Source organism: Plectropomus leopardus, chromosome 23, assembly GCF_026936395.1.
Source record: "Plectropomus leopardus strain MGB_pleo_1.0 chromosome 23, ASM2693639v1, whole genome shotgun sequence".
Classification (NCBI taxonomy): Eukaryota; Metazoa; Chordata; class Actinopteri; order Perciformes; family Serranidae; genus Plectropomus; species Plectropomus leopardus.
The window spans coordinates 16,891,979-16,913,770 of record NC_142198.1 but is presented as its reverse complement, the minus strand read 5'-3'; the positions used below and the strand labels follow the sequence as shown (position 1 = coordinate 16,913,770).

Sequence of the window (21,792 nt, the reverse complement as noted above, 5' to 3'; positions counted from 1 at the left end):
TTGTTCCAATGTGGAGGAGGTAGTAGGGAGGGGCCCATTGTTTCATAATCCACCCATGCAATAGCCCAATAGCCGATATATTAATGGAGCATTGTTATTACCATTGGTGCATTAATGTGCATGCAACCTTTTGATGTTGCATCTGGATGTTGAGCTGGCTATTTCACCAGTTGAACAATATATAATATTTCACTAGGTGGTGATACTGATGCTGCAAACGTAGGCTGCTGATTGGATGTGAAATTTGCACTTTTAGACTGTGGCATTTAGGTAACCTCTGAGGGTATTCCCCTTACACTTTAAGTTAAAAGAAGTTTAAACTTTGAATGTCTATGGGGGGTAGGGAAAACTATATGTATAATAATCACAATTACATGTTAAAATAATGTTACAGAATTTTGTTTTCCTTATTTTTACAAATGTCTAGCTAATTTTTGGATCACTTCCTGTTTCGTTGCCTTCTTCCCATTTCCCAAATCAAGCCGATTTCAAGTTTCAAAGGGTTACAATGTTTGTAAAGTTTAAAATTACACTTGAGTACAGAACTTGAGAAAATCATATACCAGCACTGAACGGGGCAAGTGTCCATATGAACACATGACCTTCCATAATGATGCACAATATTATAAAAACATGCGTGATTTTATACTTAAAACTTTATCTGATGTCAAAATAAGTCCTTCCAGTGCATACAAATTAAATCCAACAAGACTGTCTTGTTATTTGGGCACTGTGTGCTCTGAACAAAACAACTCCATGAAGGCAGTGTGAAGCCTTTCACTGTACTGTGGTTTATGACCAGCGGGCAGTGCGCAGGCGCAGTGTGAAGGCTGCACATGAGATCTATAGATCAGAGACAGAGAGCAGGGCGTTTCTAAAATACACGCACTGGTCGGAAGTAGGGGAGGGGTTGAAGCTACACTAAACATGGAAGAAAAGACAAGTTGCGAATTGAATCCCTAAATACCTACAATTTAGAGGAAACACCCCGACAAGGTAAATATGAAACTCCTTTATCAACACTGCTTGTACAGTTTGCGTCGCGCCGAAGGTAAAAACATCTTTAAATGCTTGTGACATCATAGTAAGTTTTAAAAAAAAACGTGTATACGAAGAGAGCTAGACGTTTGCATGTAAAAACTGGAGCTAATCATGTTTAGCAAACTCCTTAAAAGCGCTTATAACTGTCGCGGCGTTTTAAAACAGCGAAATCAGCCAACGTCGCGAGGTTTAGTTAAGCGAAATCTCTCCTTCTCGCGTGCAATTTTTTTCTAATCACTTCTACATTTGATGAAACTGAGATGAAACCCGTCTGTTCGTGTTGGTCAACTTCAGAAAGTTGTAGTCTTGACAGCTGGATTTTCTCTCAGGGACCACACCTACCATCATGCTTATCTGTGTGAACCACGCACGAGGACACCAAATTAAAAATACCCTGAAGTGGCTTTCTACTGTAATTAAATAAGTCTTATCTGCATGCACAGCTTGTTTTTAAGTCAATGTCATACGTTTGATAAAGATCACCCTCAGAGTCAGCGTTTATTCTGTCCCTTGGACACTGTGCGTGTCTGATTTCCCCGCAGGTCTATTTTCTGCGTGGCTTTAAAGTAAACACTTTAGATATTTTATTTCAGTGTGTTTGGAATATGAACCCTGTATGCAGAAATACACCAGAGGCGGGTCAGCTCCCTCATAGCATAAACACTGGACCCCACACACCCACAGACATTTCTTAGGGACTGGAGGAAATGTATAAACCTCACTTCACTTTTAAAACTTAGAAAAAAAGAAATACAGCTTAAACTCATGAAACTTTACTTATGTATTGTGGGTAAACGTGGAGATGAAACACGTTTGTGTCCACGTTTTCCCAAATTGAATAAGTGAAGTCTTATGAGGGCCTGTAATATTTCTATTTCCTGATTTTCACCTCTACCAAGCACCGTTTTTTTACGCTGTCAAAGATATTTTGGAGTTGTGCACACTAACTGCTTTTTAAAATGTAGCTTTTGATGTTTGAATGTTAAAAAAACTGAAGACGAAATTTAAAATGAGACGTAGAAAAAAGCAATTTTGATGAAATAGCTCTATTTTAACCTTTGTTTGAGTTTTTTGTGATGGAAACATCAGTTCCACATGTGTCCAAGGACTGTTGAAAATTTGAAAATTCAACAATAATTTTTTTAATAGTTTCTGGCTGTGAGAAGTGGTGTGATTTGAGGGATTTTTCTTTAAAAATAGACAATAAAATAAATGCAAAATACAGGTATTTAAAGTTGTGTGCCCCTCTCCTTAGCCAAAATAAAAAAACATAAGACTTTTTGCAGTGCTTAAAAAATGATTTGACATTCCTCACCCTTCTCCCCCCTTCATAGTAACAAACAGTCCCTTAATTACAAGCTCTTCATATTTAAGCAGTCTGCTGTGCTGTGAGAAGGAAACTCAGACATCAACAGTAGTGGCTCACACTGTTATGATGTTTGTGTTGGTTTCAAAATCCCTGTGTGACTGCTGGTAAACTCATGTGACCCCTGTGTGTCCTATGTCTCTGTGGAGGGGAGAGTGGAGTAAGATGATGACAGGAAAAAAAGTGGCTCACTTTGCCACGACATAAAACAACTGAATTCATTCTACTAAGAAACTGTTTTTAACTACATAAAATAAGTTAGCCTTTGCTGACCTACTGAAACATGCACACCCGACTGACTAAAAACCAAGTTGTCGAGGACAGGAATGGCGTTCATTTCTGATATTGCAGCTGCCAGTTTATAGTATTTCAGCCTGTGATATTGCACATATTGTTATGGTCGGGGTGCAAGCAATTCTATTCACTCCTGCAGAGAATATTTGTCTTCATCTTTGTGTTGTTTGGTGAAAAAGTGCGGTGGCTTTTCTTTATGTGTCTGGACACGCAGACTCCTGGTTGTCATTTCTCATAGATGTCACCACCTGCACTGAGGTGGAGGATGTGTGTGTGTGTGTGTGTGTAAGAGGGGTTTGTAAGTGTATTTCACTTGTGCGGGGGAAATAAAATATTCATTAGAGTCAGATAGTTGGGCAGAGTGGGCCCTGATAACACGCAGCAGAGATGATGGTTGAAATGTTAATGGTACATTATACTTTGATTACAGTGATGCCAGTACAAGTACTTTGGCAGCCTTGTAGCAGTGCAGTAATAATAATTGCAGTATGCAACTCTGAGCAGTGGTGGATACTGAAGTAAAAGCACTTAATCTTACACTTAATCCTATTTCTCATTATAAAACAGGTCTTCAGCGTCAGTAAAACTGGACCTGCACACTTGAAGCTGTAGCTACATGTTCTGTTCTCTGACTCTTAGCTGGAACACTTTCCAGTCAGTGAACTGGGATATTTTCAATGGGTGTGGCTCACGGTGAACAGTGGAAACTGGAAATGAGTTTCTCAGAGCCAATGAAAGCCTTAACAGCTTCTGTCGTGACAGACTGCCGAGTCTTGAAACAGGAAGAGTGTTCGATTTGGATAGTGGAGAGTTGAGGTGGTAAAAAAGATATGAAGCCTCAGGACGTCTATAAAAAGGACAGGCGTTAAAAATAAACTGAGAAATAAAGAGACGGGATGAAGCAAAGCGAGTAACAAAGAGCAACAAAGACAGACGAACTGAGATGAACTTTTTGAAAGCTCCAGTTCTGTCAAGAGTTTGGGTGGCACTAATGACAGTTTACACTTCCTCCTCCCTTAATGAAAGTCAGTGAGAGCTTTTGCTTGTTCTGGGCTTCGTGCTGCCTTCATTGTGCATCAAGATTCGCACATAACCGCACCCTCTGTTAGCCCCGTGCACGATAAACACACACCGACACACACACAGAGCTGCCATGCACCGCTTTGGTAATACACCTCATTGGATTAAACATTGACGTTTTATGACCGACACTGTGTGCAGCACACAGTAAAAGTAGCAGTGATGTGCCTATTGTGACTAATCCCTCTGCTATGCACAGTGAGCATGTGTGCATATGGCCCCCTGAAAAGAACCAGGCAGGGCTTGTTTGCCTTTTATGGGTGTATGTAGATGCTGTTTTTGTCTGTTTTGTCTGTTTTCCACACCCAGGTGTACAGCTATGTGTGCACTTGCATCTCTGCACACACACTCTGCTCAGTATCTGACTTTTCACTTCTTTCTTTTAGCTGCTGGTGGGACAAGGAAGGACTGAACTCCTGTTGGACCCGGGATCGTGCTCGCTGGGATAGAAATCTGCGTTCACTGTGGGAAGGACATCTGTCTTCAGAGCCTTCTGCATCTCTACGCTTGTGATTGTTATTGCATTGAACGCATCCCGCCGCAGAACCACAAGTACCGGCTGGTCAATCTTCTTAATGGTCACTGATGTTTTATTCCGATTTATGATTGAGCGTTGAAGCCGTTGCAGCTTTATATCAGACATACATCAGCAGCTCTTTACATCAACCCTGAAGATAAACATCTACACTCTTAACATCTTATTGTAGTTCCACACATACGAACATCCAGCGGAGCCTGACAGCTGACCCGACGGTTAACGCCACAATCTCGGCATGGAGCAGCACATTTACGCATCAGGCGTGGCCCAAAGGCTGAGGAGCCAGTGGGATCGTAATGAAGGTCTGGGACAGAATCACAACGCCGTGAAGTTTCTGAGTCAAGACTACGAGAGTCTGAAGGCCCAGAGCGTCCAGAGCAGGAGGCTGTTTGAGGACAGTTATTTCCCTTGTTCTGCATCGTCTCTGGGATTCAACGAGCTCGGCCCGAGGTCCTCCAAGACCGCCGGAGTCCGCTGGATGAGGCCCCCGGTGAGAAAATTGGGAGATGGATGGGGGTCAGAATATTTGCTGTCTAAGCTTATTTCTTGTTCGGACCTTTGAGAAAGCAACAAAACATTCGTTTGGAGCGTTCTAAAATCGTTAACCGAGATAGATAGATAGATAGATAGATAGATAGATAGATAGATATACTTTATTGATCTCAAAACTGAGAAATTGGGGTGTAGCAGCACCACGCAGTAAGAACAAGAGAATAAAGAGCACACATTATTAATAGAATATAAAGGAATACGCTTAAAAACAAGAAACACATACATATATACATGTGTAAAGTGCTGAACAGTATCTGAATAAATAAAAATAAAGTCAGCAGTGTAGAGAGACATGGAGCTAAGACCGGAGTTTAAAGCGCAGACAGAGGTGAGTTATTGTACAGGTGGATGGCTTGTGGCAGGAAAGATTTCCTGTATCTGTCCTTTCGACAGCGAAGCTGAATCAGTCTGTTGGAGAAGGTGCTCCGCTGTCGGTTCAGTGTGCGGTGGAGGGGGCGCTCAGCATTGTTCATGATGGCGAGCGGTTTTTTAAGTGTCCTCCTCTCCACCACCGTCTCCATGGTCTCCAGCCTGAAACCAGAGCCAGCTTTCTTAATGATTTTATTAAGTCTGTGCTTTTAAAGCTCCAAAAAAGCATAAATAAACCCAAAAGTTAATAGCAAAGTCACCTTTTAGTGCATGACTGAGCACCTATGACTGGTTTCAACTCATGCTGGTATAAAAGTTTAAGACACTTTAAGGCTAAATTCTAATGGGAACAACCATTTTTGATATCGGTCAACTATTAATGCTACGTCCATTTAAAGTCGGTCAGAAGAGGTCAGAATTTTTCAGTTGAAATTTCTGAGTCTGGCTCCATATGGACACATGACCTCCCATAATAATGCACAATATTACGAAAGCATGTGTTGTTTTAAGAGTTTCAGATGCACAACCCCAAACGTAAGGAAAAGACATGACAGACAGTGATGAACTGGTGTTTCTGTGGACAGTTGCACCGTCAGCTGGGCCGCCTTTATATTTGAATAATATATTGATATTTAACACTAATATTATAAATAAATACTGATATTATAATGCTAAAAATTAACATTTTGCCATCAATTTACATGCAGAACAGGTTTTACTATATTATTTTAATTTAATGGATGCAAATATACCTCATGTTGCCTTTTAGTTTATTTTTCACCATTTCCATTGTGCACCTCCACGGACGCTGCTTTTATTGTGTACATGATGGAAGTACATGGATTTGCTGCCAACTTTGAGCGGCGTTCCTTTGTACTTTTCCTAGTAGGAGGTCGAAATATCTCAACCTCAAACTTTGACTGGAACGCAGCAAAACAAGCTGAAATGTAACTACTTGGGAAATGTTTATAAGTTTTTGACCTCTATAAGTGCTTGCCTCTTACAGGTTTATTCCGTATATGGCAATCTTTCTGTTGAAACAAACCAACGAACCCTTTATGGTTCTTGTTTTTTCTAAGAGTGCATTTTTATTACCTGCTATAATATTTTTATTTTTTTTACCTCCCCAAGCCTCCTCTAATTTAATCTGTTGCTTGGCAACTAAAATTTATGTCAGGAGTTATTGCTGTCTAACATTTTAATGTCCCTCACAACCAGTCAGGATCTTTCAGTTGTCTCAGGGATGTTTCTTTCTCTCTTCCTGCCCTTCATCCATCTATATAACCTCCAATCCTTTCCCGCCTTTCTCCGTGGTTCTTCTTGTTCCACCCTTTCATCAGTCCTCTCTGCATTATGAACACATCAGGGCGCTCCCCGTATCCGAATATGACACCAGAGGACCAAGTGGGACTTTATTGGGTGTTATCACAGCAGCCCTGGAGACAGCACACTCTCATTACTGTTCAGTTCGCACATACCGTGACAGGTCGCCGCTGTCAGTCCTGTAACGGAGCAGCGAGACGAGTCGTGATCTTAAAAGCTCTCGGGGTCGTGATCATCAGCGTGACTGCAGCCTGTTAGCTCCTCTTTGCAGCTTCCATTTGAGTGCGAGAGAGCCGCCGCGTGCTTGTGTGCAGACCACACGGCGTCCCGTTGTGTGTCTGTCGGCTCTAATGCTTCCTGGGGTCTCATTCCAAAAAAAGTCAGATCTTTTATAATGCATGCGCCCTGCCCGCGCCACAGGATCTGTAATATTTACGCTGCATAAGAGGCTTCATTGTGTCCACATTTTCCCCAAAAATCTGTGCTTTGTGAAAAGGAGAATTTAAGCCTGTGTGTGTGTGTGTGTGTTACTGTGTCTGTGAATTCAACCATGCGGCTGATGGTGTGTGTGTGTCTGCAGCTGTGTGTTTGTGGGGCACGAGAATAAATGGAATATTTCTATTTAAAGCTTCATGTGGGGTTTCTCACGCTCAATGTGCTGAGTTGAAGATGGTTTACGGGAGCAGGGAAATACTCTGAAACAAGATGTGGACGAGAAAGACGAGAATGAAACATTGTTTTCTTGAAATGTTCATTTTGTGATCTCTGCTCGTCCTCAAATAGCCTGGTGTTAATTGTAGCTTTGCGTTTTTTAAGAAGTGTCATGTCTCTAAAAGTCTTTGCAGACGGACTCTCCCTCACTTCAAGTCTTCTTACTGCATCTAATGATTATTTTCAGTCAATTGACACATCAGTTTTTTTTCCAGTTTATTTATTAGTTGCTTGGTTCAGAAAATGTCAGAAAAATGTGAAGTTTCAGTCTGTTTCCCAAAGCTCAAGATGACGTTCAAATGTTTTTTTCCACAACTCTTAATTTGCAGCTATATAAAACAAAAAAAAAAAACAAAATGAGAACAAAACTCACATTTAAGAAGATGGAACCGGAAAAATTTACTTTTTTTTTTCTTAAAAGATTAATTAAATCATCGACAACAGTTTGAATACTTGTTTAATTGTTGCAGCTCTAGAAACACCATCATGTCTTGGACCAATTTTAGATTTTTTTTCAAATGTTGCAAAAAACAAACACAAAACAGACAAGTCAGTGACCACCTGCATCCAATAGAGATTTACTTGGGACTTATTTTTACACTTTGAATGTATTTTTGTGTCAGAAAAAAAAGGCTATTTAAAAATGTGGAGATTTTCAAAAGAATCGGGACTTGTAAACCTTGTGAACCAAGTCTGGTGAACTTTCTGTGGGTTAGTGTGAAGTAAAAAACTGTCAGCATGAGAGAGACAGCAGATAAAATGGGTATCCAAAAGCAAGCCTTGCAATCATTTGTTTCGTTTGTGTGTTTACACTCAACAGGAGATCTGCAAGCGTCCCGAGTTCATCGTCGATGGAGCGACTCGCACAGACATCTGCCAGGGAGCTCTGGGTAAGTCCAACCACAAGTCGTGCCATCTGTTTCGCTGTTACTACCGCATGATTCAGCAGTTAGAGGAGAGACATAGCTCGGATTTAATCTGGTGGAGGGGCAAAGTGAGAGATGCCGGCAGAAGCCAAAAGAAACAGGTGATTGACTGGAGGCTTGCCAGGCTGTGTGGATGTAACATGTTAATCAGTAAACATCTCCCTCCAGAAGCACAGACAGCATGGCTTTGAGAAAGCTTCGTAAGAGTCACAGAGGAAATTAAACTACAATTTTTTGCAAATGTAGAAAAGGAGTAGCACTTCCCAACAGACCTTAATGTGTAAAAATGGTGGAATTCCCTTCAGAACAGAATAGAAATGCTTTAGTAATCCCGTGGAGGAAATTGTTTTGTTGCAACAGCGAATAAGAGGGCAGCAGCTGAATGAAATATTTGTTAAAAAGGCCAGAAAAATGCAAAAATATATATATAAAGAAATGCACTTAACATAGAATAGAATAGAATAGAATAAAAATAACAATAACTATAATAAAGATATGTACAGTATGCACAGAGAACAAACAAAAAGACAAAAAATATTAAAAAGAGTAATAAAAAAAGTACAAATAAGTGTGCAAAAGTGAAGATGGATGGATGAATAAATGGATGTCTGGATTTAAATGTTGAATACCATAATGGTTTTAGCTAAAATTATGAATTTTGAGTATTTCCACAGAAAGATCATTTCTACAATCGAGCGGCTGCCATCATGTACATGTCCTGAATCCTCTCTCCATGTGTAAATAAGACTCAGCTCCTTGGTCAACATGCCACTTAAAAAAATATAAAGGTCAGAGAGAAGTGAATGCGGATATGAGTGACAGATGGGGATTGAAGGAACGGGAAACGGAAGACGGTTAACAATCGAGTCCGCATAACCAGCAGCATTTTATTGCCTGAGATGTTTCCTGCTCGACATAGAGATGCATCCATAATTCAGGCTTTGTTTCTCTGCCTCACATCTGTAAACAAGGCCACCCTCCCTCCGTCTGAGCAGCTCCGGCGGTGCAGAAAGCGTCTTCCCCCATCGCCGAGTGCAAGTCTTTACCCAGACACCCCCCCCCTCGCTCCCAGAGGAGCTGAGCTGAATTGCAAAACAGTAACCCCAAAAAATGTTGAGCCAGAAAACATGATGCTTCACTTTGTTTTACAGCAAAAATGCAGCATGACTGAGTGGTCTTTATCTGTATGCTATCTGTATTGGTTATCTGTGTCACCAGCAGCTGTCGGGGGCAGTTTATGGATTAAATGATAGATTCCGGTATGTAACGGTGAAACAGAGGTACTGTGTATCATTAACCAGCATTAACAGATAAACAAATTACTTAAAATGAAACAGAAAGTTCCATAAAAAGTCGTGACCTCCAGCATTAAAGGGTTAATTCACATTGGGTTGTAGGTGCTTATTCATAGTCCTTGAGTATGTTTACATGCACAAAATAATCCCTTTTTAGGCCTTATTCTGAGCTTGGTTTGTGGGCCATGGTTGTGCTGATGCTGTGATCCTGCCGCTGGCTGTGCCTGGATAGTGAGTTGTGGTTGCACTGATGCTTTAGTCTGATCCAAAGCCAACTGTTTCTGACGTTTTTATTAGTCATACCTTCACTATATCATTCACATATGATTGTTATTGCCACTCACATAGTTTTTTTTGGGAGAGTTTGTCCTCAGTCACTGTGAAGGTCAAAGGACAGTTAGATGTCGTGTAAAGCCCTCTGAGGCAAATAGGGATTTGTGTTAATGGACTTTATAGATAAATTTAATTGAACCGAATTCAACAAATCTGAACTGTTCCTTTAACATTCGAGCTATAAGAACAGACTAATCAGATATGCTTAACTACACCCTGATAACACGACAAACAGCACTGTTTTTATTTTTGATGACATTATCTTAGATCACATGCCAAAGCCTGCGTGTGTCAACAGCAGGTTGGTAAAAACTACATCAGTCGGGTGTTCCTGCTCTCTAACCAGGAACCTTGTGCAGCACAGTATATCATAACAGAAAGTGTGGCTCAAACCCACAGTGTGATTCCTGCTGACAACATCGGTGACATATTGTGGAGCCGCGGTGGTTTCAGCTTCTGTCTTTAAGTCCAGTGGAACAAGTGCCTCTCCTATTTCCCAGAGGGCAAAGCTTGTTCAAACATTGTTCCAGACTCTTGTCTTTGCGGAGCTGTAGATGGGAAAATTCCAGTTTCATGAGTGACTTTACAGTGGCATAATGAATTAGACCAGTAATACTCAATTTACCACAAACAGGGCCAAAGCTGGTTCCTGAAGGGGTGCCAGGGCCCCCCCCAAACCATTTTTTAATTCACAATAAAAATAAAGTGATTTACACTGGGGATTGTTTTTGTACTTTTAGTAGACATAAGGTGATGGAGCGCATAAAACAGCATCAAAATAGAACTTTTTAATGAAAAAAGTGTCAGTGGAGGATCCCCTTCAACCCTCAACAGCTAAGCCCTTAATGTCCTAAAATCCTAGAAATGTCCTAAAATCAGTGAAATGTCTGGAAATCCTAGAAATGTACTCGAATCGTAGAAATGTCCTCAAATCGTGGAAATATTCTCAAATCATAGAAATGTCCTAAATGTCCAGAAATCCTAGAAATGTGTTAAAATCTTAGAAATGTTCTTAAATCTGAGTAATGTTCTAAAATCTTAGAATTGTCTTGAAATCCTTGAAATGTCTTTACGTCCTAGAAATGTCATAAAATCCTAAAATGTCCTGAAATCCTAGAATTGTCCCGAAATCCTTGACATGTCCTAAATTCCTAGAAATTTCATAAAATCCTAAAATGTCCTGAAATCCTACAAATGTAGTAAAATTCTAGAAATATCCTCAAATCCTACAAACGTACGGGGCTGCTGCGACTGGCCCCTGGCCTCTGGTTATTTTTTCAAAAGTGGCCCCTCAAGCAAATAAAGCTGAGTATCTCTGAATTAGACTCTTATAGAAAATAAGATTTTTTTTTTTAGTTCTCTGCTAATATGGGAATAAATGTGGCCTCTTTCACCTGTTTCACACAAACAACCTGATGTCATTCTTGTTAACAAATGTATTACTGCAGGTTTCTGCCTTCAGGGCTGATCCCGGGTAATAAAACTGTGTGTATGTGTCCTCAGGGGACTGCTGGCTGCTGGCGGCCATCGCCTCGCTGACCTTGAACGACAACCTCCTCCACAGGGTGGTTCCTCACGGACAGAGCTTCGGATCGGGATATTCAGGCATCTTTCACTTCCAGGTGACAACAGCTTCACTATCTGCATTTGAACACGCCCTGTACATGCCTCAGGACGAAAAAAACAGCAAACACAGCCGACACCTCCCACAACTCTGCATCCCACTCTCCAAATGCAGTTTGCACTTTCACTGAAATGTAAACTCAAGATGCATAATTGTGCTTGCAGCCTTACATTGCAGCCTGTTTGACTGCTACAGGCTGCAGCACTCTTTCAATGCTGGATCAGTTTTTAAAATTGTTCCCATTAACCAGTGGGACACAAAAAACATGGAAAAATAGGGTCCAGGTTGGAAAATGCTTAAGTTACCATTTAAGAAAAGCACATCAGTGTAGGAGCTGCATCTGACTCAACAATTCTGTCAGATTAATATTCAGCAATTTGCTTTTATTTAAAGCTCACACTTTTATTTGACATTTGCACTCTCCACCTCTGTGCTCACCTCAAACAGCTGGATATCCCATAATGCTCTTCATGCCAGATTCATAGAACTTAAAAAAAATCCTGACAATTTCACTGACCTGCTGGTGTTCTTCCAAATTTTATGCAACATGCAGTTCAGTACATGCATTTTGTGCATAGCAGAGTACAGTATCTCTTTACATGAGCTGCTAATATTAATGTTTTTTGACAAAAATGAGCTCCTCAGCTAACTGTGGATTAATGTAGACTCCCTTTTTCAATAAGTAAATTACAAATTACAATGATATTATATTCTTATCAAACCCTCTGCTGAGGAGCTTCACATTGTAGGCGGATGAAAACAAAACATTTGCAGTTGTGGGGAACTCCCAACCTTTGTATTCAAGGGCCAGATGACTTTATGTACTGTGTTTCTGCCCCAAACTCCTTCCTGTTGTGTCATTTCCTGTTCGGTGCACCACTGCTTGTGCAAATTGCTCAAATGAAACCAAGAAGAGTTAGTTAGTGCTTCAAACTGAAGTGGAAACAATTATTTTGTTGCATTTTTGTTTGACTTCACACTTATCCATTGCAAGTAAACATCTTGTGTAGCTGCCAAAATGCATCTTAAAAGGACACTTTTAAGCAGAAATGGTGCTTCTGGGAGCAGTTTTGTTGATCTCGCTGTGGTTAGATGCATGATGCCTTTTATGTTCTGAAACCGAGCCACAGGAAGATCCCCAATGCCATTAGCTGTCAGAGTTTTTCCTGTTCATTTTTGGCAACAAACACAGAGAAGCTCATTGACTCAAAATTTTCAGTCTTTTTACTTGTCAAACCTCACTGAGTCATCTGAGATAAGTGACCTCTGAGAGCCACACCCAGTCAGCCAGTCAGTAAACGTCACCTGGGAGGATTTGAATCATCATCACACTGATTTAAGTGCACTCTGCTAAAGTAACTACACCCATTTCTTTATCAGGAAATATTATTTTAAGACAGAAGACAGAAGATATAATCTATCAGTAACACATCTGTCTGTTGACAGTCAAACTCTGGTGTGTTGCTCATTATCACCACTTCAGCCTGAGGGACCAGTCCTGCTGCTTTGTGACATAAATGCAAAATGTTTCTATTATTCTACAGTGGGAGCCTGCAGGTCCTTATCAACTGTACTTTGTACACATAACCAAATACACCAGACACACACATAAACACACACAAAAGCGAGAGGTAAATGAGAGACCAAAGCTGCTGCAGTCAGTGAGCAGGTGAACAATGCATGCATTCAGTCCAGTATGAGACAGGGAAATCTTTGCAGCATTGCTTTATAATCATGCATGATTTTTTTTTTTTACAACCAATAATAATGCAGTAAAAACTACCCACACGCTGGAATCAGAACCTCAGGTCTGCATGAGGAAGTAAATTTGTGAATGTGAATGCAAATCCACTTGTCATATGTTATAGTTGAGTCTTGTAGTTAGTGCATTTTAGTGCTAAATTATTAATTATAAATACTGTAGAAACAACTATTTTCCCATTAGCTATGTGTGTCTATTTGCTATCATGAGAAATATGAATTAAAACTTGTTCACTTCAGTTCATATATTTCTAAAACCAGCCAAATAGACAAATAGACAAATAGCATGATATCAGGTATGGAAATGCATTGGTCACGTCATTGCAGCCTTCTCAATTATGCAGGTTATTTACAAAGTCCTGGCTCATTGATACATGGGTTATTTGTGTATTTTGGTGCATTACCTTCTGTAGATATATGTATGAATATTGCACGAGAACAACTTGAACAATCAACACTTTGGAAAAGAACCGCAGTTGAGTGTATTTTGCTTACTGTTACTATACAAGTCAATTTTATTGTATTTATGTAGCCCAATATCACAGACTATCTATTCTTTATGCCTGTAGCTGTGGCCAGAGGCATTATGTGGTGATATGAAGGTGTTATCTCGTGAATGCCTTGAGGGAGGTCTCTTCAGATTTGAATTTATATTGAAATTATGACAAGAATGTTACACAAATGTCTAATAGGGTAAAATGATGAAGTGCAGACAATTCATATCCAAAACCTTCAAACCTCAGCTTCACTGTGGCCTTAAAATGTTCTGTAAAAGCACATTTTTGACCATTTTTCAACGCTTCAACTCAGGATCATAAGGGGACACTTTTTAACACATAATTGGAGGTACTCGTCTTGATTTTATAGTTCCTTTGTGTTGCTGTGTTATTGGGAGATGTGCATGAAGTATCCATGTTTTCACAGAAATGGATGCAAACTTAAACTGAAACTTGAAGATGTTACAACTGCAAGGCAGTGATTCGTGTCTGTAAATGAAGTCAGGACGGGAGGTGGAGGAGTGAGTCTATCTGTGATCTTACATGCCTCATTATCTGTGGCTGAGTGTGAGTCCTATGATCTTACACAAGCACGTCTCTGGTGCCTCCGTCAGCTTGTGTGCATAGCAGGAATGACCGGCCGCCTCTCTGCCAAAATGTGTTGCCAGGAAGTCTCTCGTGTTCATCTCATGTTCTCAGAATCTGCAAAACACAGCTGCAGAAATCAGCGAGAAGAGATTTCAGACTGCACAAAATCAGGATTTTAATATTTAATGATTTTATGGTTTATGGTGCAACCTTTAATTTTTTCACCATCTCATCCTGCTTTGTCATGAAGCACTTTAAGCTAAAACGGCTGCCCTCTTTGATGCAATGAGGGTTTCTGCCAACCAGACAGTCAGCCTGCCAAGTGCTGTGAGAGAGTGAGAGAACAAGGAAGTGAAACAGGGAACAGAGGGAAAGCTCTCTCAGATCAAAAACACACATCACATGCGTAGGAACTGGCTTATTATGCAGAGCAAGCAGAGATGAATTACTGGACAGGCTGTCTGCGTACAAGCGCAAGGGTGTCCCCTGAACCTTCACTTGCAAATGTCAAATGTCAAATTAACCCGCCAAGAAGGGACTCAAAATAACCACAAAGAGACACTAAAGGATCACAAAGAGAAGCAAAGAAACTGCTAATAGACACAAAATATCAACAAAAACAGGAAAAACAACTAAGAAAAGAAAAAAAACAACCATAAGAAGAAACAAAATGACATAAAAAGATACAAAATTACATCAAGGGGACACAAAATGAATAAAAAGGGACACAACAATACCAAAAGGAGACACAAAATGACTACAAAGAGAATTACCTCAAAAACAAAACAACCACAACAAAACATAACATGACTACATCGAGACACAAAACCACAGAAAGATGTATAACAACCACAAAGAGGCACACCCCCCCAAAAGACACAAAATTACCTCAATATGACACAAACAACTACAACTACAATCTAACCACAAAGACACAAAAAATGCCAAAAAAGACTGAAGAAATCTTCAAAAAGACACAAAAAAATCAAAATAAGACACACAACTACCTCAATGACACATGAACAGCAAAAAGCAGAAAAAGACAAAAGAACCAAAACGAGACACGAAATGGTTACAAAGAGACACAAAATGACCACAAAATCTGTGTGTCTTGCACCTGTATGGTAGTTGTGGTGGGGCCCTTTTGTGTGTCTGTGCCCAGGGGCCCATTGTCTCATAATCCGCCCATGAGAACATGCACAAACACACAAAGACTGAAAACCTTGGATCACTTATGCTAGCCTGACTGTTCACTCATGGAAGCTGTTACGCCAGAAATGGGCACACTGACAAATCAGACTGGTTACTGTCAGCTGCACACACATGCATGTATGCAAACACACACACACACACACACACACACACACACACACACACACACACACACACACACACACACAGACAGACAGACGCAGGTTAGGCTATAGCATAGTAGGGAAATCCATGCATCAACCCTGAGGACAAAGATTCGAGCATCTGTGTGGATAATTGTCCGCTTTTCTGAAACGTCCTTGAGAAATTCAGCTCTGGGGCTGCTGCGCTGACTCATGTGGTATCAAAGGATTGATAAATACCAGCACACACACACACACACACACACACACACACACACACACACACACACACACACACACACACACACACACACACACACACACAGCCCTCATTTAGTCTGCTGGGGCTGGTGACTCAATTACAGAGAAGTCAGCCAAGGGAAAGCAGAATTTTTGACCCGTTTCTCCCTGATCATTTCCAGAGATGCTTTGTGCACTTTTACAAATATAGTCATCCCGCATAAATGTATATGTAGACATATGGACTTGTTCTCTCTGTTAGAATGAGTGGAAATAATACTTTTATTTTCTCTAAAGGCTCGTAAATGCATGCATGTGTTTAATGTAAATGCATGAAAGCTACATGGCTCGTAAACACACATGGCTGCTTCCCATTAAGCCGAGAAATGCCCTACTTTCGCCGTCCTCTTCTTGTAGTGCGCCTGCATCGATTTTTATTTTCTCTTTTCTAGTCTTTGCATCGTTGCCAATAAGTGTTTTGCATGTTTCCATTACTTGCAGTTTCTTATTTTTCTTCTCTGGCTGAGCGTGTTTCCATTTTCTGTTCGCCTTTGTGTGCTGTGCAGGGATTCCCCGCTGTATCAGTTTGGATCCTTTAAGCCTCTGGATAAATTAGACCTGGATGAGTCATCCTGAAATGTGATTATGAGCGCTGGCTGTGGGAATCTTAATTGAAGTAGGGCAGAAAAGGAGGGAGTCTGTGCGAAGGAGTGAGGCGGGGAAACAAAAGGAGGGAGAATAAATTATGAACCAGGCAATCTCAGCAATCTCAAACAAACGGGGTCAGAATCTTTTATCATTTTCCTATTATAGCACATTTTTCACACAGAGCTGTTTGTTTTAGATTTCTTGCGAGGTGATTTTCCTGCAGCGTGTCGCTCCCTCAATGCTGTGAGATGAACGCTGTGCAGTGTCAGTGTGAAGGAGTAAAATTAGGAAGTTGTGCATGCCGGAGGGGAGCGTGTGTGTCTGCTTTGTGTGGTCTCCAGTCAGCCGTGTTGTGACACAGCTCCTCCCAGAGGTGGATCAGCTCTGCAGTGCACGCAGAACTCATCCGTTCATCCGTCCGTCTCCCAGCTGTAAACACACATGCTGACATGTAGTGCCATCTGTAAATTTACAGAAACACACAGCTGTGGCTTTTTTATTTGCTTTGCGAGTGATGTGTTCAAGGAGTGTGAGAAATATGAACATCCAGTGCTGGCTTTAATAAAAAGGTGTAATATTGGCATTTTTTAAAGAAAATATGCTTTAAAAATCTGGATTTTGTGGTACAATGTGCGAAAGACAAGCATTTAAAGCCAAAATAAAAAACATAGGTTAAGTCCATTTAGAGTGCTTAAAACTTACTCTCCATGTCTCCCCCGTTTTGCACCACCTTTTCCCTCTTCATATAAAACAAACTGCCAATAGCAACAGATATCATCTGTTAAAATGGCAAATACTGAACTGAAAGTACTGAAACTTTCAAAGCATTCAGCTGTGAAGGCTAGAAATCAGTCAGGTTTATCAAATTGAAAGTATGCTGTTTAGTTATATTGCTAAGTAAGAAAAGTAGTTAAGATCCAAAACTCTTCACCTTTTTTGTGCCAGTTCTACCTGTAAATGAGCTCCCGCTTTAGGTCATATTACCCCCGCACCTTCCCTCCATACATCTTTTCACACGTTTGTCGATCTCTTCTGCTCCCTGCTGGCCGACAGGCACACGGCCACATGTCTGATGATTCAAAATCTCCAGATAATTTCTCTCAGGTTCTCTCATTTGTCATGAAATTGATTGGATGTATTAAGTATAACTTCTGTGGCAGTTTAGCTCTGATTGTGAATTGATTTCCTCCGCCAGCAGCAGATAAACAAAGTGCAGCAAATCACAGCTACTTTGGCTTGTAAATTGATGATTTGCTTGCAGGACTGGTTCAGAGATATTTAAATTTCCAGTGAGGTTGCTGGAGTTTAATGTCGCCCATTAAGTTTCTGTATTTATTTTTGGGGTTGAAACACAAAAGCAGGCTGAGGATTACAGCTTTTCTCAGATGTCTCCTCTCGTGTTTGTCTCTTTTTGTGTGCCCTTCATCTCGAACCGATGTAAATCTGAGCTGAGTGAAGTGTCAGTAAATCTGCCAGCTGAGCACCACAAATATGTCAGCGCTGACTCGGCATTATTGTGAGAATAACACGTTTTTAGATAAGCCAGACAGAACAGATACTGTACATCAGTTTTCTGCCACTTTATACTTTTTAGACTTCTGCAACATTTATGCACATCATTGATTGAAATAAAACTCATTTCATCCCTTGTAATTTAATCCTGAGAGTTTAATAAATGCTGATAATTTATTCTTTCCTTTAAAGGGACAGTTCATTCCAAAATCAGAAATACATATACATAAATACAAATACAAATACATTTTGGCAGACTGCTGATGCAGATATGTGAACGTATGTTTTTCTGCCTAACTGAAGACAAATTCAGGTCTCCCCTTAAGTGGAATTAACATATTATGTCCCTTCTTATCATTGTGACCCACTGGTGGAAGATGCTGACATAAAATGCAATTCTTTTCAAATCGAAAACACATGCACACAAAACTACTTTAACCGAGGTTACGTGTTAAAACTGTAAAAAAAATCAGAGTTTTAGCACTCTTAGATGATGCTCTCAATGAGAAAATCCTTACAAAAGCCCAATATAAGGGCAAATTTGAACTATTTCAACCAGTTGAAGTCGCATAATTAAGGCGTCCTCTTACCACCTGTCATATCAGCAGAGACGTTCATCTCGGGCCGATGCTGATATTTAATTTTAAAGCCACTGTCTGCCAATATGATCATGCATCTGTAGTGGGTAATAGTAATAGCACTACAGGTGAGAGGAAAAATATGAAGTTTTGATCTGGGGGTGAACTGTCCCTTTAACCTCCTTCACATATCTTCTTTATAGTTTGCATATCTTGATAAACGTTGCCTGTTAGGTCCATGAGGTGTAATTTTGGTGTTTTCTTTCATCTCTCTTGCAGTTCTGGCAGTTTGGCGAGTGGGTGGAGGTGGTCATTGATGACCGTCTGCCAGTGAAGGACGGGAAGCTGCTGTTTGTCCACTCAGCAGAAGGAACCGAGTTCTGGAGCGCTCTGCTAGAAAAAGCCTACGCTAAGTAAGACTGATGGACATAATGAGCTCTTAATGAACTCTTCGTCGAGGCTAACGATGTTTTAATGTCACATCATGGAATGCATGATATTCAGTTTCAGTTCAATTTTATTTATAAAGCCCATTATCACAAAACACAGTTTGCCACAGAGGGCTCTACAGCATACGACATCCCTCTGTCCTAAGGAAAAACTCCACCAAAAAAACCTGTAACGGGGGTAAAAAAATCGAAGAACCTCAGGAAGAGCGGCTGAGGAGGGATCCCTCCTCCAGGATGGACAGACGTGCAATAGATGTCGTAAATAACAATTAAATTACAATATGCTGCTGAATAATTTTGCATTATTGATAATTTGGATTACATAAACATGACTTAAATATGATTCTGCTCCAGTCCGGTCTCAACTCTCAGTCCAGTGATCAGATGTTACTGAGGACTGTTGCTGGTGGCGTTTTTTTTGCACAAAGGCGCCTGTAACCAGAGTTTCTGGATGTAAAAAATCTGTTTTTTGGGGGAAGACAGTTGACAAATACTTGAAGCCCTTACGGAGCTATTGAGCAACTCGAGGCTGCAGCTGCTCCAGTGGACAGCTGCGCTCTGAGTTGTAAAGTCTCTAAGCTGTTAAAGTGAAGCAGAGCATTGTTTGTGGAAGTGCGTGCATGCCAAGTTAAGTGGGCCTCCCAGTTGGGGAGCGGAGAAGAAACGGGAAAGTGTGGGACTTCATAGTGGGATTTGTGCATTGTTATTCCTGCTCTGTTCAAACCGGCACACACTCATATATGGTCGTGTTGACAGCAGCCATCCATATAAGGCCTGCTCTTACACCTGATCATTCTTTATGTAGTGTTTGAATTATTTTAAATCCCCCTGAATCTCCTCTTGTGTGACAGGTTGAACGGCTGCTATGAGGCTCTGTCAGGCGGCAGCACGTCCGAGGGCTTTGAGGACTTTACAGGCGGCGTGACGGAGATGTACGAGCTGAGGAAAGCCCCCTCCGACCTCTTCAGCATCATCAGCAGGGCCATAGAGCGAGGGTCGCTGCTGGGCTGCTCCATAGACGTCAGTACTAAAACATTTACTCATCCTTTGCTTTAGTGTTAGAGGTGCTGGTAGACCGATTTTGGACAGAGCTGAGCGTCTCGAGTCTGTATGCTAAAATAAGCTACTGGTGTCAGCTTTATATTTACTGTACAGACATGAGAGTATTTTTAAGCTACTTTGGGTATTTACCCCAAATATCCAGTGGCTTTAAGCCCTGAAACATGGGTGTCATTTGGCTTTTTTTCCAGCTGAGATAGAGCCATGAAAGAGACATTTCTGCTTACCAAATACCCCCCAAAAGCAGGAATTTTAAGCCAAAACGTCATAACCAAGTGTTTTTGGGCCTAAACCTAACCAGAGCATTGTCGAAACCTAAAGTTACAACACTGTGCAAAAAATGTTGATGTGTTTATAGTTTGCAGAAACCTACAATGCAAACATTGTGTTGACACTGTAGTAATGCTATATGTGGCCTGGTTTATTAGCTCATCAGCCAACCCAATAAATTACAAATGTAAAGTGATAAAAAAAATATTTATTTATTCTTCTGTTCCTGTTAACTTGTAATCGACGCTTTAGTTTGTGTTTTAAAAAACGAAAGGAAAAATTGATATAAAAACATAGGTTGCGGTTCTTAAACGCTTTCCACTCATTAAACAGGTGCTTGCAGAATTTGGCTCACTGTCTGCCACATATTTCAGTTTGACCCCTTTTAAGGGGAGGTCAAAGGTTAAAAGAGCCAGACATGCTGAACTTGGATTCCAAAAGATGGTAGGATTTTTTTGGGGGAGGGGCAGGTTGGTCGGGATCAAATTACACTAACACAGCATAGAGTACACTGTAATATTTTAGCATTTATTGACTGTACTTTTATCTGTTTGTTAGAACAGAGAGTTTCTGTATCTAGGAGGATTTCTTTCCCCCTGTAGAGCTCTCCTCAGCCTCAGTAAGCGGGGTTGATATGAGGAGACTGTAAATACAGCAGTTTGGGTGAGAGGGAGCTGTAATGGCAGAAAATTTGATCCGGGACCAGGAGAGGGCAGTGAAGATTGAGGAGTGTGCGGTCGGAGCTGGCATGAATCCGGTGTGATGATCAGGGACGCCGGCTGTTTGCAGACTGAGGGGACTGAACTCTGCTGTCTGTCCTGTCGGTGAAGGTCATGTTCAAGTGCTGACCATTTTGGGTCAGAAAAGCTGCAAATGTAGCTCCTCTGTTAGAGAAAACATTAAATAAGACGAATACAAAATACTAAGTCTAGGAGCTTTTTGCACCATAGATGAGGAAACAGTGAAATGATAAGATTTTGGGATCCAGAGCGATTTTGCTTTTCTTGTGCTGCTTTTATACACCTTTTACAAGTGTTTTAACCATTGAAATCTGAACATATTTGTGTGAGCTCTTTAAAAAAACATGGGGAAAAAGGCAATGAGACACTTGGTAAGAAATTTTCCACAAATTTCATGACATTAGTCGATGCAGAAAATTATTTTTATAAGTTAGGGCAAAATGTCTAGGAAAAAACTATAGTTCTAATTATCGGAGCTACATATTTGAAATTACGTTAAAGAATTAATACAATTTTAGAGCACTTTTTCCAGGTCATTTCATTGTTTTTGGTTTTTACTTTTTTTCCCTTTCTTTCTTTTTTCTTTTTTTTTTTTTTTTACTAATTTCAATGTAATTTTCTTGTTCTCTGATTCATTGCAGATTTTATTGGTAATTTCTTCTTT

At 40.5% G+C, this 21,792-nt stretch overlaps 1 protein-coding gene across 2 annotated transcripts in view; it reads left to right on the top strand.

Annotated features, from left to right (window-relative positions):
- Positions 1–836: 836 nt before the first annotated feature.
- Positions 837–21,792, top strand: part of capn1 (calpain 1) — a 31,635-nt gene continuing 10,679 nt past the window's right edge. Inside the window, exons 1-7 of one of the 2 annotated variants that reach the window (XM_088073748.1) lie at positions 837–996; positions 4,168–4,359; positions 4,489–4,809; positions 8,095–8,164; positions 11,332–11,450; positions 18,890–19,023; positions 19,911–20,079. In XM_088073748.1, coding sequence (XP_087929874.1) covers positions 4,555–4,809; positions 8,095–8,164; positions 11,332–11,450; positions 18,890–19,023; positions 19,911–20,079 — 747 coding nt within the window. In that variant the 5' untranslated portion in view covers positions 837–996; positions 4,168–4,359; positions 4,489–4,554. Of the gene's footprint in view, positions 997–4,167; positions 4,810–8,094; positions 8,165–11,331; positions 11,451–18,889; positions 19,024–19,910; positions 20,080–21,792 lie in introns of both variants that reach the window. The other variant, XM_042511836.2, reaches the window with a different exon arrangement.